General features: G+C 36.8%; 1 protein-coding gene and 1 pseudogene across 1 annotated transcript in view; both read right to left on the minus strand.

Annotated features, from left to right (window-relative positions):
- Positions 1-1,139: 1,139 nt before the first annotated feature.
- Positions 1,140-8,113, minus strand: LOC141511882 (sequestosome-1 pseudogene; annotated as a pseudogene).
- An 8,541-nt stretch (positions 8,114-16,654) lies between these two features.
- Positions 16,655-20,540, minus strand: part of F5 (coagulation factor V) — an 83,565-nt gene continuing 79,679 nt past the window's right edge. The window contains exon 25 of the mRNA XM_074221964.1: positions 16,655-19,800. Coding sequence (XP_074078065.1) covers positions 19,654-19,800 — 147 coding nt within the window. The 3' untranslated portion in view covers positions 16,655-19,653. The remainder of the gene's footprint in view (positions 19,801-20,540) is intronic.

A 20,540-nucleotide genomic window follows, 5' to 3' on the forward strand; every position in this document is an offset into this window, starting at 1 on the left:
TCCCTCTAGCTATGGCCACATAGTCTATGTCCCCCCTTTCCTTTATCACCTATAAGACTTGGTTTTTAAAAGATTACATGAGAAAGAACACATGATCAAGCAGATAAAGTCCTAGACATTTTCTTTGATTCCCATGACCTCTCAGGCCTCTCTATAACAAAAATTATATGTCAAAGAAAAAAGCAATTTTAACTGTTTCTAGGACACTCAGAATCCAAAAGAAGATAAAAATAAAAACCAAAAAAACAAAGAACAAAACAGCGAACTGATATTTTATGTCCTAGAGCTCACACAGTAGTGAGTCTACACTAGCAGATCCAGGGACCCTACACAAACTGACAGCAAAACCCTCTCCTATACCTTGGTCCTCCCTCCTTCTTTCCAGTACCTTGGCTTCAGAAGGCAGAAGTTTGCAAAGAGAAAGAGCATAACATCCATTTGAGGCCAATGCTGACAAGCCAAAAGTTACTTATAGGCAGAGATATAGTCTGGTGAAATGTGACTTGCCCACTGTGAGAGGGGACCAAGACCTCTTTAAGATTCAGCCTCCAAGGAAACCATCAATGGAGACAATGTGAGAAAGTTAATAGTTAGTTGAAAACTAAGGGTAGGGAACACAAAATAATGAAAATTTTCAGAAAGAAGAAAACTCAAAGATGCTGAACATAAATAAATAAAAAGGAAAATATTATCAACAAAAAGAAATATGACTTTCATAATCTAATAATTCAGTCAACTGTGCATAAAAACTGTGAAACTAAGGAAAATGATCCAACACTTGACAAATCCTTGACTGGAGGAGAGACACTGCAAGCTTTATAGTTTGCTCTATTCTTTCATTCCCTTTGCAAATCCTCCCAGAGAAAGATCCAGGTTTTTCCTTCAGGGTTAGACAATGGAAATTCATGGGGAAGGGGGAAGTCTCCCTTCATACATTCCTCTAAAGCCTACAGTAACATACATTACTACCTTATTCTCCACTTTCCTTTTATTGGGAAGGTGGGGGAGGACTTTTCAAAATGTGATACAATTCAGTAAAATACACATTTTTTTTAGGCTGAATAATGTTTATTGAATGAATGGTGTTGGATATGGCAAAAGACAACAACATTAGTTCTCCACAAGTTTAACTGTAGACTTGGTTACAAAGGTGAAAAGCTAAGACTACTTAACTGCAAGAAAACTGACGTGAACCAGAGATAAGGGAACATGGAAACAAAGCACTAAGAAAACCTACCCTTTTTTCCTTGTCTTCACTCCATTGTCACTCCCCTCCCCTTACAAAACTATTAGTGAAGGGATGTTTCCTCCCTTGAAACAATGACACAATCAATGGACAGAGGTGAGTGTGCTGGTGCTCTCTATGGTCTAAGCAAAAAGTGAACCGATATGGTTTCCAACATGACTGAACACAGAACTAAGAACCTTCACAAGAATAAGCTTAATTCCCAGAGAAGCTGGGACTGACAACAGGTCAGGTTACAGGACAGAAAAGTGAGTTGAGTGGGTTCCTAGAGCAGGAATCCCTTATGGATGTGGTGGATGCTTGGAATACTGGATGGCATCAAGAGCGGCCCCAATGTCATAATTCTTGGTCTGCAGGAGTCTGGTGAGCCAGCCGCCCTCATCAGAGAAGCCCATGGACAGCATCTGGGAGAGGGATTTGATCAAACAGGGATCTGGTGGAAGATGTGGGTATAGGGCAGCTTCCCTGAGCCCTGTGGGCCCCTCTTGAGAGTGGTCCATGGAGTTCAGACTATCTGTTTCTGGCATCTGTAGGGACTGCAGTTCTCCCGTGGAAGCATCCACTTCTTTTGAAGACAGGTGAGTCCAGTCATCATCTCCTCCTGAACTGCTACCAGCCTCTACCTGATCTTGGGATAGTGGGTTCTCATCCACTTGCATGGAAGACTCCACGATTACCTTCTCCATCTGCTCAGAAAGGGCCATCATTTCCATTTCAGAGGCCTGGATGCTTGCTTGGCTTTTGCTGGAGTCACTGCTTCACTGAAGACTACTCTTCTCCTCACTGTTGGATTGGGAGAAGGATGGAGTCACCTTGCTTCTGTTTCCACCATGTTCTACATCAATGTCAACATCAATACCCAGAGGGCTAAGGGCAGCTGCCACACTTTCACCTACATTCTGTAGGAAGGGGACATTGGGGTCTGAGTCCTGTTGTGCACTAGTAGTACTAGCTGAAGCCATCTGACCTTGTTCTGCTCCTGCATTGGGGGGGAGTTCCACCAGTTTGTGCCTGTGGAGCATTTGGATTCATGGGGTGAGGATCAACGAACCCCCATCCTGGCATCCACCCAAAAGGGGGGAAAGCCCCGTGTCTCATCTTATGCAACCAACGTCGGCGAGAAAACCACTCAGGCAGGTGGGGGTGGAAGGGGTTCTGGAAGACAATCATGTTATGCTCTTCGTGAAGACCTTTGCCTTCACAGGTGCTGCAGAGGTCGTAGTCTGGGCAGATGCTACACTTGAAGCGACTCCCCACCACTGGTCCATCACAGCCATCACAGATCACATTGGGATGCACCATGTTTGGGGGGGCATCTCCTGGGCACAAGGAGGGCGATGCTCCCGCCTGCATTCCTTCTTCTCTTTAATGTAAATTTGGAAAAGATCATCCTTAATGTAGCGCATCCCCATCCTCATCAGTGGAGAGATCCCCCTCTGCATCTCGGTAGTGGGCCTGGAAGCCCCCGGGCCGCAGCAGCGCCTCGCAGCGCCCCGGGCCAGCGTGAAGCGCCGGATCTCCCGCGCCGCCTCCTCCTTGCCCATCAGGTAGGCTTTCACCACCGGGCGCCCCGGGGCCACCGCGGCCAAGGTCCGAGCCGAGGGCCGGGCAGGAGCGGACCGAAGCGGGGCTGGAGCCCAGGAAGAGCAGCTGCCAAATACACATTTTTTAAGTAGAGACTAGGAAGACAAGGGAGAAGTAGAGAGAAAGAGACAGAGAGAGAGAGAATGTTAGTTTTGGCCCCAAAGGGTTTATCATTATACTGGGGAATTACATAGGTAAAAGGTGATTTGAAGAGAGAGCAGAAGTCTTCATGGCTGAGTTAGAACAAGAAGTGAAAGCTGAAGGGAGAAGAGCATTGTCTTCATTAATGACATGAAATTTAATAAGGATAAAGATAAAGTCACAGATCTGGTACATGGTAAGTCTTCAGTAAATGCTTACTGACAGTTATACTTGCTCAGATGACTTTCTGAGTGTAAGTGGATAGTTACGCAGTAATTCATCTGAAAAAGACCTGGATGGTGTGATATGCCAGCTAAATAGATACTGGGTTGCACTAAAGGAGCCATAACTTCTAGCACTAAGAAGGCTGTAGTGGTTCTATTTAATGTTAGAACATAAAGGAAGTATTGTGTACAGATTTAAGTATCATAGTTTCAGAAGGTCTTTGAAAAGGAAGAATGAATTCAGAGGAAGGCAACCAGGACAGTGAAGGGCTTTGAGTCCATGTAATAGCAATCTATCAATCAAGTATTTATTAGACTGATTATGTATCAGGTATTGTATATCCAAGGACAGAGAATAACCATTCTCCTCTTGCAATGAGCTTACATTATAATGGAGGAGAAAACAAGACATATAAAAATACACAAAGAATAAACATAAAGTTAATAAACCTATGTACAAAGTAGTGAAATACAAAGTAATTTGGGAGGGAGGGCATGAACCAATGTAGGAATCGGGAAAGGTTTTGTGAAGAAGATATTCCTTGATCTGTCTTAAAGGAAGAGGGGAAATCTGAAATGGAATTAAGGAGAAAATGTATTCCAGACATTCACTGATGTGTTTTTTATATGCTTTAAACACTCATGACCCTTCTATTGTAGTCAGTGAGATGAAGTTTTTCTAAAGTTGATCACATCCCTCTTTCATCTTTATACTCTGTTTCTCTGAAATTGTGTACAGGTTTTTAAAGCAGACCCCATTTTATTTAAGGGACCACAAGGGTAACTCTCCACCACTTCCCTTATTACTTTAATCTCTTTCTCCACTATTTATGGGGATCTATAGTGTTGATAGGATGGTCTTAGAAAGAGGGACTGGACTTGTGATTTCACTGACAGGAACTTCTAGGTGAGACATTCTCTCTAACATACTGTTTAAAAATGTCATCATATATTTCAGCAGCTTATGTCGACTAATATATTTCGGCTATAAGAAGAATATCATGGGGGCAGCTAGGTGGTGCAGTGGAGAGAGCACTGGCCCTGGAGTCAGGAGGACCTGAATTCAAATCCAACCTCAGACACTTAATAATCACCTAGCTGTGTGGCCTTGGACAAGCCACTTAACCTTTTGCCTTGCAAAAAAAAAAATCCTAAAAAAAAATAAAAGAAAAAAAGAAAAATTATCATGGCTTGTCTAGTAAGTTGTTTGTTTGTTTGTTTGTTTGTCTTGGGATCCAAACATCAAAATTAACCTTCTCATGTCTTCCCTTTAACATATCCATTGCTTTCTCAAGTTAATCCACAGTTTTTCTACATCTTTGTGACTACATTTTATGTATCGTGCTTTTCTTTTATTATTCTTGGCATTTCTATAAAACTTGTGTAGTTCATGTTTTAGTAATGTTAGTAGTCTACGATTTCTAATAGTTAGCCTCTTCCACCTTTAAATATATTAAATTCTTTAATGACCTAATCATTTCTTCTTTTTTCATTCATGCCATTAAAGTGAAAGATCTGAGGAAGTTCATTAAAGCCTTGAACTCAGCAAGGAGGCCATCAAACCCAAGACATTTCCCTTCTTCACTGACTTGATTGCAGTGCTTGCTTCCTGACCTATGATACTGACTGTTAAATCACTTTTTAAAAAATCCTTTGGTATTTTGACATTAACTCACATTCTTGCTTTTTTCTCTATACTTTTTCTTACCTTTGCTTTATACAATTATAAAGCATCTATCCATTATTTTCTGTTTCTCTTTCAACACTGTTGCAATATGTCTCTTTCAAGTCTAACATTATTCCTTTTCTTATATACTCTAAGAGATCTGTAGCAAATATTTTTATTCTCACCTAACCTGATTTTCTTCCTTGATCACTTTTACTGTGTCTAGACAGACTTCTCTTTGGTTTTCCTTAGTTTTACTCCAACTTAAAAAAAATGCTCTTCTAAAAACTTCTAAAGTTAGGAATGTCTATTTTGCTTTATCTTGTCCCCTAAAGACTTTCTTTATATACAAAATGTAAGATATCTCACCATTCTCTGATACTTTGGAAGAAGAGCAGGAGTTCCCTCTTTTTGACTATTTCTTTCTTACCTTAATTTTGACTCCCATCTTGAGGAATCTCCAATTGCAGTACAATTCTGGTACCACCTCCCAGAAGAGTCTTTCCTGATTCCAACAAAGTACCACCTCACAGGAGCTATTAATGCTCTATCCCTCTGAAACTAACTTTGTATTGTTATGTGTATATATATATATATATATATATATATATATATATATATATACATACATATATAGTCCCAAAATGGCACCAACACCAGCTCTTCCAGACACAAACACACTCTCTCTCTCTCTCTCTCTCTCTCTCTCTCTCTCTCTCTCTCTCTCTCTCTCATTTAGGTGGGAAGTCCAACCCTTTATTTTATATTGAGGAACCTGAAGGAAAGAGAGATGAAGTTACCTGAGCATTAAATAGCAGAGTAATTGTTAGAACTCCAAATCTGTTTCCACAAGAGGGAAATGTCCAAAGAGTAAGCCTTGGCTACAAAAGAGCTCCAGGATGAACTTACACCTTTAAAATGTAATGCTGCCAGGATGGCTACCTAAACTGGAGGCAAGCTGCCCAGTTCCCATAGCAAAACCTTAAAGTTTGAATCAGATCAAATAACAATCAAGGAATCCAATGAGAAATTATAGTAACTGGCTTCCACAAGAGAATTACACAAAAAGTCAGTGCCCCAAATACCCTCACCCAGGAAAATCAGCACCAGTGAAGGGTAGTCTCCTAACACAGAAACAGCTAGGACTATATGCAGCCTGCACTTCCAGAGGCAATAAGACTCCTGAGAGTACCCTCTGGTGGGTCGAAATGCTCCAGGGTAGGTTCTTTGGCAGTTCAAGGCAGTCAGTAACCAAAGAACAAGAAGGTCTCTCTCAGAGAACCCAGGCTCCTGTCCATAGATTCCAAAGGGGACAGCTGGCAAGATGAATAAATCAACTAAAATTTGTATCAAAAATTACTTCCAATTCACTGGCTCAAGGAGGAAGCAAATCAAGAGAGGTGATTTGTATGAGCTTATACCTTGCCTTTCAGAAATAAAACTCCTAGCTGGAGAATTGTTTATTCTTTTTAATGTAACAGATAAAGATATTGCTTTTCTGATCATCCTGTTCTCTGATTATATTCTCACAAAATGAGTTTTCTTACCATAATTTGGTTTTTGCCTTTCTTTTTATCTGCCTTTTTGCATAGTGCTTGGTACAAAATAAGCACATAATGTTTGTTGTTGAAAAAAATTGTAAAATCTAATTCAATTATACAACAGAGACTCAAAGGAAAAAAATTGCAAGATATCTAAGACTATATGGAAGAAAGGAAAGAAGAGATAAAACACGAAATAAAAGTACTACAAAGAAAAACTAAAGTGTAAAAATGACTCTGAAGAGAAACTTATAAAACTTACCCAATAAATGGAATCTCTAAAAGCTAGAATGGATCAAACAAAATCAGTGATTCCATGAGATAGCAATAATAATAGAACAACTTCAAATGATTGAAAAAAGAAAAGAAAATGTAGATATTGACCATAAACTACAAATGATTTGGAAAACCAGTTAAGGAGAGATAATTTAGGAATCAATAAACTCCATGAAAATAATGATTTTTAAAAAAATTCTGGATACTTACAGTTTAAGAAATATTAAATAAAAATTGCCCTGGGGCAGCTAGGTGGTGCAGTGGATAGAGCACTGGCCATGGAGTCAGGAGTACCTGAGTTCAAATTCTGCTTCAGACACTTAATAATTACCTAGCTGTGTGGCCTTGGACAAGCCACTTAATCCCATTTGCCTTGCAAAAAACCCTACCCCCCCCACCAGAAAACTGCCCAGATCTCTTAGTACCGGAAGGCAAAGAGAGAAAAAAAAAACTCATTGAACATCTTGAAGGAGCATCATAAGAAAAAAAATCTCAGAGATGTCTTGGTCAAAATATTCAGAAAGAACAAATTCAAGTAACAAAGAATTATAGTTGATATCACACAAGACTTTGTCGTTCCTACTGAAAATGATTTGGAGGGGAGAATGATTGGAACATGTACACTTATGAGTAAATAAAAAGTATGTGGGGGGGAGAGAGAGAGAGAGAGAGAGAGAGAGAGAGAGAGAGAGAGAGAGAGAGAATTAACAACTGGAGGGATGGAGGGATGATTAGGGAAGGCTTCAAAGTAGATGGAGAACTTGAGTCAAATCATTAAGAAAGATTATTATTATGTTTCTATGTTTAGTGTGGTTATATATGTAGACCCTATATTAGATTTTTTCTTTTGGGGGAGGGGAGAAACAAGGGAGATAGGGGCAAAATATAAAACTCTAAACCTTATAAAAATGATTGTTGGAAAATATTATTGCTTGTAGTGTGAAAAATAAGTAAAATATTTTAATTTAAGTAAAATAAATACTATTATTGAAAAAAGATGAGTCAAAGAGTACATGGCAATACTTGGAGGTGAAAGATAGCCATTTAATTTCAAATAGTTGCTAATTAATGCATTTGTACATGAGAGAATGGGGAAGGTTGGAAATGACTCTGTTACTTGTTTTCTCTATCAATGAGAATGATTTTCCATTTGGAGAGGATGTAAGAGAGAATGGAAAGCCAAGATAAGTAGAAGGTAGTTCTGCTTATGAGTTCACATCACAGAAGAAGTAATGACAGAATTTCTGGCAATTATCTTTGAGAAAGTATAGAGGTTCTTCAAATTATATTTCCTTTCCAAGTAATCTTTCATTGTAACCACTTAGATCATGCTACCTCGCGCACAAAACTAGTTGTATCATTCCCAAGTGGCAACCTATTGTCTCCTGAGGATAGCTCAGATTTTTACCTGAGATTCAGATTCCTCCAGTCTCATGCTTCCATATCTTTCCAACCTTATCTCACACTGTTGCTTTTCATGTTCTCTGTTTATCAAATTGGACCATTTACTGTTACCTGAACACACTCTGCACTTTGTTATGTTCATGCCTTTGCTCATACTATTCCCTATACCTGGAAGGCTTCCCTTCTTCTCTTCATCTGTAGAATTTCTGTTCATACTTCAAAAACCATCTCAAATAACATCTTCTCCATGAAGTACTCCTGATTCTTCTAGCTGATAAGGAATGACCTTTTCCTCAAATACAATCACATCACTTTTTATTGCTGTCATGAATTTGTAGGGTGTTTTTCAGAGTCTTTCCATGATTATAATATGCCATTGAAGCCTTGCTTGCTCTGACTGAAGGCAAAGACTAGACTGGTAGTTGGAGACATGGTGGAGTTGGTGTATGGATTCTGAAAGGACTTTTAGAGAAAATTTCTAAAAAAAGTATAATTTGAAAGAAAATGATAAATCGTATGAGGATTAATGCTGGATTTACCACAAATGCCAAGGTCAAAGTTTCCTCTCCAGAGTTCCAGTCAAAGTTTTTCAAAAGAAGAATTGCAAATCATAATCAATCATAGGGAAAAAACAATGCTCTGAATCATTAACATGGAATATACAAATGAAAACATCATCTTACACTCATCAAACTGCAAACTGGCAAAGGTGGACAAAGGATGGAAATAATCAATGTTGGAGGAGCTATAGGGAGAGAAGAACCCAGAGATGCAGTTAATAGAACTGTGATTTGGTTCAACCATTCTGAAAACTATTGGAATTATATAAGAAAAGTCACTAAACTTTGTGAACAGTTAAATGTTTTTACTCACATAATTGCTAATAGTTTCCTTGACCCGATATTCTTACCATTTATATATATATATATATATATATATATATATATATATATATATATATATATACTCCAAGGGGATGAATAACAAAAATTAGATTTCATAATACAAAAATATTCATAAGAATACTTTTTTTACTAAGTATAAATATCTATATTTCAGCAAATATGTACTATAGCTAGCATTTATATAGTGGTTTAAAGTTTACAAAGCATTTTATATATGTTATCTCATTTGATCTTTAAGACTCTATTATAGGTTTTTCTTTTTTCTTTTTGGAAGGCAGATGGGGTTAAGTGGCTTGCCCGAGGCCACACAGCTAAGTAATTATTAAATGTTTGAGACTGGATTTGAACCCAGATATTCCTGACTCCAGGGCTGGTGCTTTATCCACTTTGCCACCCAGTCGCCCCATTTAAGACTGTATTATAAAAGGGGCTATTGTTCCCATTTTTCAGATGAGAAAATTGAGACCAAAATGACACTGTGGTCTTACTACCAGTATTTATCCCAAGGAGATTAATGACAAATATCAAAGTCCATAAATACCAAAATATTAATAGCAGTACTTTTTGTGGTAGAAACAATTCTAAACAAAGTACTCTCCCATAAACTGAGAAATAGATAAGTATATTATAGCATATTAGGGTAATGGAATATTAATACCATAAAAATAGTAAACTGTAAGGAATTTTTCAAGAGGAAACTTGTATAAACTGACCAAGAGTAAAACAAGCAGAAACTGAAAACTATGCTACAATAATATTCATGAAGACCATACAAAGATAAAGTACAGCAACATTGGTTTCAGATGACTGCTGTTAAAACAAACTTCTCCATTAAGAGACTACAGGAGTAGTATGTTATAAGCTCTGTCAGATGCCATGACTATTTTGAATGTTTTTTTTTACTCTACTGGTTTGATTTTAATTTCTGGTAAGCCTGGGTGCGAGTTTTGGGGTCAGAATAGTTGCTTGAAACAAATATCTATAGGGGCAGCTAGGTGATGCAATGGATAGAGCACCAGCCCTGGAGTCAGAAGGACCCGAGTTCAAATCCAGTCTTAGACACTTAAGAATTACCTAGCCGTGTGACCTCGGACAAGTCACTTAACCCCATTGCCTTAAATAAATACATTTAAAAAAAATAATTAAAAAAATCTATAGAATATACTTTTTAAAAAACAGGGTAAAATGGCAACCATAAAAGCCAATTCAAACTTGAACTGCATTAAGAAAAGTATAGTACTCAGCCTGAGGGAGCTCATGAGATTTTTCTCCTGCCCTGCTCATACTTCATCTGAAGTAGGTTCCGTTTTACAGTAGGTGAAACCATTTTAGATAGGAACCTAACAAGGTGAAGTACTTGAAAGGATAGTGAAAAAAACTCAAAACCATTCAAGAGGAACATTTGAAGAAATTCATGATCTTTACTTGAGGAGGATGAGATTTAAGGAGCATGTGGCCCATGTCTTTGAATAGGGACATGGAAGAGAGATTAGATTATTCTGCTTAACCCTGGAGGCAAAATCAGGAACAAGGGAATAGAAGTTATATGAAGAGATTTTTAGTCCAATAGGTTGATTTTCTAACAATTTGTTCCATCTGAAAGTAGAATGGGATGAAACAGAAGGTACCTCACAGGATTGTTGTGAAATGCAAATGAGACAATGCATGCAAAATACTTGGCAAGCTTTGTGAGCTCTATATGTTGTATACTGGTAGTATTAGTGAGGAAATTTTTTTTTCACAATTGAGTCTGATTAAATGGTCTCTGAGTTCCCTTCTATCCCAAAATCCAATGATTCTACACCTTCTCAAATGGATCTCTTCCTCTTTCTGTCTTCATTCCTCTCCTCCACTCCTTCCCGCATTCCTCTAATCATGCTTCTCTAAGCAGAAGAAACACTGTGGTCTCACTATTGGCATATATCTAAAGAAAATTAATGACCAAAATTAAGGTTTGTTCTTTAAGGCCAGATTTAACTCTCACTGGCATAGTGGTCCAGACTGGGGATTAACATAAAATGGGTGTAGATCACAAGCACCATTTAACAAAAGGAGATAACAATAGCATGGAAATGCTATTTAGCAAAAAATACAGCATTGATTTCACGGATGCAATTCTTCTTGCCTCTATAAATTTTGTTTTTTTAGATTTTTCAAGGCAATGGGGTTAAGTGGCTTGCCCGAGGCCACACGGCTAGGTAATTCTTAAGTGTCTGAGGTCACATTTGAACCCAGGTACTCCTGACTCCAAGGCTGGTGCTCTATCCACTGTGCCACCTAGCTGCCCTTGCCTCTATAAATTGATAAGCTTAGTTGGGCAAGTGTGTTGATTAACAGGGAAGCAAAGAGTCTGTCAAACTTGAGTTGGTCCTGGCTTTTCCTGGGCTGAGCTTTTATACTTAGGCAATTATGTCAATAGTTCAAGCCTTAGAACCAATTAAGATTTGAGGACAATTTTCACCTCCTTTTTAGGGTGAAAGTAAAGTAGCCTAACCTATACAATAGTAGATATTGCAAAATTAGACAGATTATGGGATGAGCTGATTGAAACTGTACAACACATCATAGCAGACTATAATAATGTTTGTCCTTCATTTTCTTTTTTTTTTTTTGGAAAGAGTTATGTGTGTCCAAGTCATACAGCTAAGTAAATATTAAGGGCCTGAGGATGGATTTGAACTCAGGTCTTTCTGGGATCGGTGCTCTATCCATTGCACCACCTAGCTGCCCCTAGTCCTTCATTTTTGAAGAAGATCATGACATCAGGGAGGTGATACCATGACAAGGACATGAACTGGACTTGAGTGAGGGGGAGGGAGGGAGGGAGAAGGGGGCAAGGCTTTGCTAAGCCACCAGCCTCACTTTCTCCTCCAGAGCCATCCAAGTCCAAAGACCAAATATGTATCAGGATGACTGGTGAGGGGCCTGGATATGAGGCAGAATAAAGTGACTTGCCCAAGGACACACAGCTAGTACGAATCAAGTGTCTGAGGATGGATTTAAACTCCCATCCTCCTGACTCCAAGATAAGTGCTCTATTCGCTGTGCCATCTAGTTGCTCTTTTGAGACTCCAGTGGTGCAATTGGTTAGCTCATGGTACTTATAGAGCAATACTTGTGTATGAGCAATGATGAAAAAGCACCAATTTATTGATATCATAGATTCAACAGTTGCTCACAATATTGCCAACAAAATATTGATTTACAAAAACTTAAGAACATTTTAAACTGATATTGCCACAACAATAACCTCCAGGCTATGTTCAAGGAAAGGTTTTCAAAACTAGAGCCCTCTCACAGAAGAAATCCTCATTGTGTGCGGAAAAAATCACCTTGTCTACTATTGGACCTGTCCAGAGTATGTTTTCTGTGAGGCAATAGGCATTAATAGAATATGGGTGTCCAACTTTTTAGCTTTTCTGGGTCACATCATCTCACAAAAACTTGTCAAGGGCCGCATACATAATTTGTTTTATTTATGATTACAATGTAACCCATATTACCATTGAGTATAAAAATAAAATGTAATAATGTCCATATGAATGGGTTTTGAATGTGCCTTCTTCTATAGAAGGTGAGTTTATATCCTAATAGTTTTATATAATTACAAAAAATAAAAATGAGTGATTTTTACCTTTCTGTGCAGCAGTCTTCCGAACATCAAATATAAATCACTAACATTAGGATTGTGACTTGTTCCGGGATTTTTTTTTGTCTCTGAATTGTGTTAAATCAGAATTAATGGCTCATTATGGTAAGGAAATTAGTATCCTAAAATCAAAACTCAAAGCACAGAACAAGTTTAAAACAATTAGCATCTAACAATTAATACTAGCCTTGACATACAATTTTGGAACAATAAAGTGCACAATAACATCCTAATAAAGATCTACACAATTTGAATGAAATACAGGGTCTATAACCCAGAGGAAGTTATAGAAAAATGAACAGGTTTTTCATCCAAAAGAAGGAAGAGATTTGATAAGATTCTCAGAGCATTGGATAAAATTGTTAAAATTTTTATGGAAATACTTGAAAAAAATCATTACTTTTCTAAGCAGCAGTAAAGGCTGAAAAAAGGTACATGCCATTGGATTTGTCAAATGGAACGAAATGTGATTTTATTTCTGATAAGGTCAATGGTATGGAGAAAATCCAAATGTGAAAGGCCCACCATGGTTATCAACCACATCAACCTATCCAACAATCCATGAACAAAGGAGGCTTGCACAAATGGCTGAGTCATGTGAATTTGATTATAGAAACAGAAGGATTTATGATGGAAATTCAGAATAAGACGATTTCTACAAAAATTACAGAAAGTTTATCATTAGAGAGTTCAGTCTTGTTAATCAGCATAAGATGTTATGGAGGAAAGGGTGAAACCTTTGCAATGTGTCAGTTCAGGTTGCAGAAGCTTAGCTCCTGGACATAATTAAACAGACATAGAGGGTAGACAAAATTATTCAACAATAGCTGACAATCCTTCAAAAACTAAATCACAACAAATCTCTGTTCAATAAATATAGACCCCAACTGTTTTTTTGAGAAAACAGCAAAAAAAAAAAAATGTACTGGAACCTGAGAATTATCTCAGATAAAATTGTTTTCCACAATTACCTGGACACAACAATAGACTGATAAAATTTAAGAATGCTCTAAATATATAGCACTTTGCCAAATTTTAGTTTTCTCCAAAGAGATAAAAAATAAAAAGTGTTAAAATTATGGAGATCTAGGGGGCAGCTAGGTGGCGTAGTGGATAGAGCACTGGCCATGGAGTCAGGAGTACCTGAGTTCAAATCCGACCTCAGATACTTAATAATGACCTAGCCATGTGGCTTTGGGCAAGCCACTTAACCCTATTGCCTTGCAAAACACTAAAAAAAAAAAAAAATGGAGATCTAGTAAAAGAAACTAAAAACATATGGATATATAGTGAGGTACATATCATCCTTTCCACAATATTTAGCCCTGAGGCTGTTCTGAATGGTTTCTGTGAGCCAATATAAGATAAATATCTATCCCAATATGATGAATAACTGAGTTTATTGCATTGTCATTCATCATATTGGGATAGAACAGTCCCTATTGCTGTTCTCTCCATTGATAATTGATCAATAACCTCAATTTCTGGGCTTGGAGAGTTAGTGACTTTTTATGGTCCATAACTGGATACCTATGGCTTGGCTTCTTCAAGTGGCATCCTCCCTTTGGTTAGCACAGTTCCAAAATGATTGGACCAGTTCCCAATTCCACCAACAATACATTAGTGCTCTAATTTTTTGCTTATCTCCTCCACCATTTATAATTTCTCTTCTGTGCCATATTAGCCAATCTGGTAGGTCTGAAGTGGTGCCACAGAGCCATTTTAATTTTCACTTCTCTATTCAATAGTGATATAGAGCATTTTTTCATATGACTGTGAATATTTTTGATTTCTTCTGAAAATTTCCTGTTCTTATCCTTTGACCATTTCTCAATTAGGGAATGGCCTGTATTCTTATACATTTGACTCAATTCTCTATTTGAGAAATGAAGTTTTTCCCAGAGAAACTTGGCTCTAAAAATGTTTCTCTAGTTCTCTACTTTCCTTCTAATCTAAGCTGTATTAGTTTTTGTTTGTACAAAAGCTTTGTAATCAAAGCTATCCATTTTTATCTCCCGCAACACTATCTATCTTTTGTATGGTAACTTCTTGCTTTATCCATGGATCTGACAGTAAAATATTCCATACTCCTCTAATTTTCTTATGATATCACTCTTTATGTCTAAATTATGTACCTATTTTGACCTTATCTTGGTATTTGGTGTGGCGTATTGATCTATACCTTGTTTCTGATAAATTACTTTCTAGTTTCCTTAGGTAGAATTATGATTTTTACATTTGGCTCAGACTGTCCATGAGTAATTAATATTTTTTCAATTGTTTAGTTTTGTCCATATATTACAAAGAGGTTATAAGAAAATCCCTTAATTATTTAGTTGACTATCTTGATTGATTCAATTAAGGTGACTGTGCCTTCTGTTTTTAACTGGGATAGGGATGCAATCCTGCCCTTACATAAGGAAGAATTTTCTAAAAATAAGAGTCATCTTAAAATGCAATAAGTTGTCTCTAAGTTAGTGAGATTTTAATTATAGAAACCACAGTCATTGGTTCCAGCCCAATGAAAATATGGAGTGGACATTCAAATCAAATGACCACTTCAGGGGGTTCATTGGTCACTCTAACTGGGATCTAGTAACAGGGAGTTATCTCTACTTAACCTAACTTATATACTTCATGTATTAGTTGACAAATTTTCATAATCTGACTGACTTCCTTTGACCTTGCAGTAAATTACCTTGCCTGCCTAATAATTCTTTTGGACTCTGGAAGGCAGAACTATTTTCCAATTTGTCTGAGAAAAATATAATTGGGAAGATGGATTCAGTGGATGGAGGTCATATCATGCATTCCAAAACCCAGTAATTTTTGACTTATCATGCCATTGCTGAATTTAATCAAGGCTTGAGAGAAGTTGGACTACCCTCCAGGTTTGGGGACATTCACAAACACCAATACAGTTGAGTTGGTTTTGGTGCCACCTACTGGGAAAAATGGAAGGGGAAAGCATATGAGATGGCACTAGAACTAAATATTCATGAGGATAAGGTTGATAATAATAGATAATTATGGTGCCTTAAAATTTACAAAGCATTTTATATATTTATCTCACAACCTGGTGAGATAGACATGACAGATACTATTTTTCTCATTTTACAGAGGTGAAAACTATGTATCTACTTTATAAGTATCTTATGATGTACCTGTTCGTTTCTCTATTAGAATGTAAGCTTATTGAGGGCAGGGACTTTTTTTTTTTTTTACTATTTTGCTATTTATTTGGATCCTCAGAGATTAATTCCTGGCACATCATCAGTGCCACACTAATATGTAGATTAATTGATTGAGCACTACATAGATCGTGCAAATTTATTATTCTCTCCTATATCTGCAAGCTATATCTTTTAAAAAAATTTTAAATGTTTTTAATTTGTTTCTTTAAATATTTCCCATTTTAATATTTTAACATTCATTTTCTTTTCTTTCTTTCTTTTTTTTTTGCAAGGCAAGTGGGGTTAAGTGGCTTGCCCAAGGCCACACAGCTAGGTAATTATTAAGTGTCTGAGACCGGATTTGAACCCAGGTACTCCTGACTCCAGGGCCGGTGCTTTATCCACTGCACCACCTAGTCACCCCTTAACATTCATTTTCAAAAATTTTGAATTTCAAATTCTCTCCCAAATCCTTCTCCCTCAGAGGGCAAATGACATATTAATTAAAAATATGAGGTCATGTGAAACATTTCCATATTAGTCATATTATCAAAGAAAATATACACACATACAGAAACACAGAGTTCAAAAAAACATGCTTCAATATGAACTCCAATTTCATCAGTTCTTACTCTAGAGGTAGATAGCATTTTTCATTAAGGGGCCTTTGGAATTGTCTTATATCATATTTATCAAGAGTATATGTTATAAACTTAACTGGATGCTCTCTCTTCTTATTATTATCAATCTGTGATATTTCTTCATAAATTATAAAACAGATTTTAAGAGAATAAGAAATTAGGAACCCTAAAAAAGCATGCTTCAATATGAACTCCAATTTCATCAGTTCTTACTCTAGAGGTAGATAGCATTTTTCATTAAGGGGCCTTTGGAATTGTCTTATATCATATTTATCAAGAGTATATGTTATAAACTTGACTGGATGCTCTCTCTTCTTATTACTATCAATGTGTGATATTTTCTTCATAAATTATAAAACAGATTTTAAGAGAATAAGAAATTAGGAACCACTTAAAGAATAAAGACTTCTTGGAACAAATGCTTGCTTTCTACAGGCAGGAGAAGATAGTTAAAACTCCTCATCAACTTTCACAGGTCTTCAGTATTTTGGTCTGTGCCAGGCAATCTCTTGCTAAAGTATGAATAGTTAAGAGACAGCTGGGGAAGGAGGTCAGTTGCCCTACAACATTCCATCTCTAGTCTCTGGACTTGAATCATCAATTGATGGAAAAAAGAATCTTTTTTCTCTCTGCATTTTGAATCACTATGCTGATATAATACATGTAAGTTCCTTTGTCAGCTTTCAAGTACTTCATAAATTCTAGCCATTATTATTGTTGTAATTATTATTACTATTAATATTTCACCTAATTCAAATATTTTCTTGGACATTTTATGAAAATTGCAATTCATGTTACTTTTTTTTTAACCAAAGAGGAAATGAAAAGGACTGAGAGAGGCATCCAAATTATACTGGGTAATTTCAGAGGAGGTAGGTATGGAAAGGGGCAATGTTCATTGGAGAGGGAATGACAGTGTATCAGTCTGTGGATCTGGATTTTGTTCATGATTACAAGTGCCCTCTCCCCCAAACAAGCTAGTAATTGTCAAATGTTTACTAAGAAGTTTTTCTATGCTAGGCACTGGGATATAGAGACAAAAAATGAAATAGTCTGTCCTTAAGAAGCTTACATTCTATCATAAAGACATAGTTAGATACAAATACATATGAAATAAACCCATGTTAATGAGGAGGGTGAGAGGGAAGTGAAGAGTAGGAAGACACTAGCAGCCAGGAGAGGATCAAAAAATGTCTCAAGCTTGAGGCTTCTATTTGAACTGTTTTTTTAAATTAATTTTTATTAAAGATATTATTTGAGTTTTACTGAACTGAGTTTTTGTTTTTTTAGGGGTTTTTTTTGTAAGGCAAATGTGGTTAAGTGGCTTGCCCAAGGCCACACAGCTAGGTAATTATTAAGTGTCTGAGGTCGGACTTGAACCCAGGTGCTCCTGACTCCAGGGGCGGTGCTTTATCCACTGCGCCACCTAGCTGCCCGTGTTAGTGTATTTATCAATGTGACTCGTTTCCTCTACTAAGTTACAGGGTAGGAGTTGTTTCATTTTATCTTTGAACCCTCAGCAGCTAGCCTAGGACTTACTACATAGTGGAAACTTGATGAGTGCTCACTGACAGATACCATGGGACCAGCTGTCTTGATCAGGGTTTCCCTCATGACTTCCTCTTCATTTACACTACACTTCAACCTTGATCATCTTCCTATCAGCTATCTTTCCACTCTCGTGTCCCTTCTGTATTGCACCTCCTTCCAGTTCATCAATAATCAAATCAATTCTGTCATTGCTCCTGGAACGGATGCATCATTCTACTCCCTTAGGGATCCTCTTGCCATCCCTGTCACTTTCCTTCACTGATTACCTCTTGCTTATACATATGTTCCAGTTTAGTGCTATAACCATCTTGAACTGATTGTTAGAATTTCAGTGTGAGCATTTACACCTTGACAATTTGCAACAGTTAGAAATCAGAACTTGATTTCTTGATTTGTTGATTGTCTACTTTAGGCTAAAAAGAACGTAGCAGAGAAATGTTACTAATGCAAATCAAACTTAAAGATGTGTTGTGGGTACATTTTTTAAAAGTTTTTTTTAGGTTGTTTTGCAAGGCAATGGGCTTAAATGGCTGGCCCAAGGCCACACAGCTAGGAAATTATTAAGTATCTGAGGCTGAATTTGAACTCAGGTACTCCTGACTTCAGGGCCGGTGCTCTATCCACTGCACCACCGAGCCATCACTGGGTACATTTTTTTTTTAAAGAGAGAGATGGTTATTAAACAATTACCAGCATAAGGTTGTTTTTCTCCCATTATTAGAATGGTAAGCTCCTTGGGGGCACAGATTATCTTTGTTTTTATATTTGTATTGCTAGCATTTAACATGTTGCTTTACACATAATACAAACTTAAGAAGTGCCTTCTTTCCCATTCCTTCCTCCCTTGTTCCCTCCTTTCCTTTATTCTCCATTGTAAGGAAAATGATTCATAATTCCAGAACTCTATACCTTTCTTCTATATTTGGGTTATTTGCATCCCTTCCTTTAATTCTGACAAATGGAACACAGGCAGGCATACAACTGATAAACGAGTATTACCACCAACATCCCCCTCCTCCCTGTATTGTTTTCCTCAGCAGCTAATGATGTGACACATCAGGTTGATATTTAAAATCATCATGATAAATTATTATGAAACATAACAAAAGAATCATTACATCATAATTTATTATTTTAGAACAGTAAAGATTTTTTTTTGTTGGTGATTTTGCAGGGCTTTAGAAGTTGCCAACCTTGAAATTGTTCACTTTATTTCTGACCAACCTTCCAAATGCTTCATATTTGTGATTGAAAATCACTTTCCTGGAAATGGGTATAGCACATTAACCCTATTAATAGCCTATGCCAATGAGAATATCTGGGCTATAATTTCTCAAATTCAGGTATTCTGGAGTAACAGTTAAAATTCTATTTGTGATGAACAATGCTTTACTTTAGCTGGGTACTAATGACTTTCAATATTTTTCCAGGTTAATATAATCAATACTGCCAAATTAGGACTATCTTTTTATTTCATAGTGGGAAAAAACAAACTGGAAAGTCTCACATACAAAATCCCAGAGGGGGAAAAGGCAACAGAGAAAAAATCTTTTGAAATCTGATATTTAGAAATATCTACAAAATAGACAACCAGTGTGAAAGCATTTGAGGACTCAAAAGATATATTCCTTTGCTTCTGAATGAACCCTATTCTAGTAAATATCACAACCAAAGAGTTCTAATCTTAGAGTAATGCTTTGATTCCATGACTTGGGAATGATGCGGATGAACCTGGAAAAGATGGGAGGGTTGAAAAAATTCTTGACCATTCCTTTGGAATTAGAATTTCCCACAAAAATCTGAAAATAAAGAATAAGAAAAAATTAGTACTAGAAAGGTATACAAAATGATACACCAACTCTTTTAATTAAATTGGGTATTTGCAGCACTTCTTTTTTCCTTCTCCTTATTGTAGAATAAAATACTTTTGTGACTTTATCAAAGACTTTACCAGGTATGTGAGTTTCTAAGTTGAGATAGAAGATGTAGGAAGCTAATGAAGGTGACAGATGGGGAGCTAGAACATCAGTAAAGACATTTCTCCAGTTAGGAAATGTTAACTTGTCTTATTTTTTAATATGTGAGATAGTACAATGTTAGACTTGAGGTTGGTTACTAGCTATGTAATCTTGAACAAGTGATTTAACCTCAGTTTCCTCATCTGAATAGAGGATAAAAGTAGTTGTTTTACCTCCTAAGTTTGTGGGGAAGACCACATGAGATAATGATGTAATTATAGATAGTTATGTTACAGTAGGCTCTTATTAGTCAGTGCCTAACAGTAAGCCTGGCACTTTATAAACATGTAATCAATGGATAAATGAAGGGATATCCCATTTCCTCACTGCAGCTACTTAGATTAGTTTGTACCCCTTTATTTAACCCATAGACTAGCTCATAGCAATGCCTTGTGCTGTTAATGGTTCTTGCTGATGAGATGTATGTTATCCCTTCTGGCATGATAATTTTTATGTTATTATAATAATAATATTCAAATACCATCTTCCCTCATTCAACACTTGGATGCTGAACAATAAAA

Source organism: Macrotis lagotis, chromosome 2 (genome assembly GCF_037893015.1).
Source record: "Macrotis lagotis isolate mMagLag1 chromosome 2, bilby.v1.9.chrom.fasta, whole genome shotgun sequence".
NCBI classification, from domain to species: domain Eukaryota; kingdom Metazoa; phylum Chordata; class Mammalia; order Peramelemorphia; family Peramelidae; genus Macrotis; species Macrotis lagotis.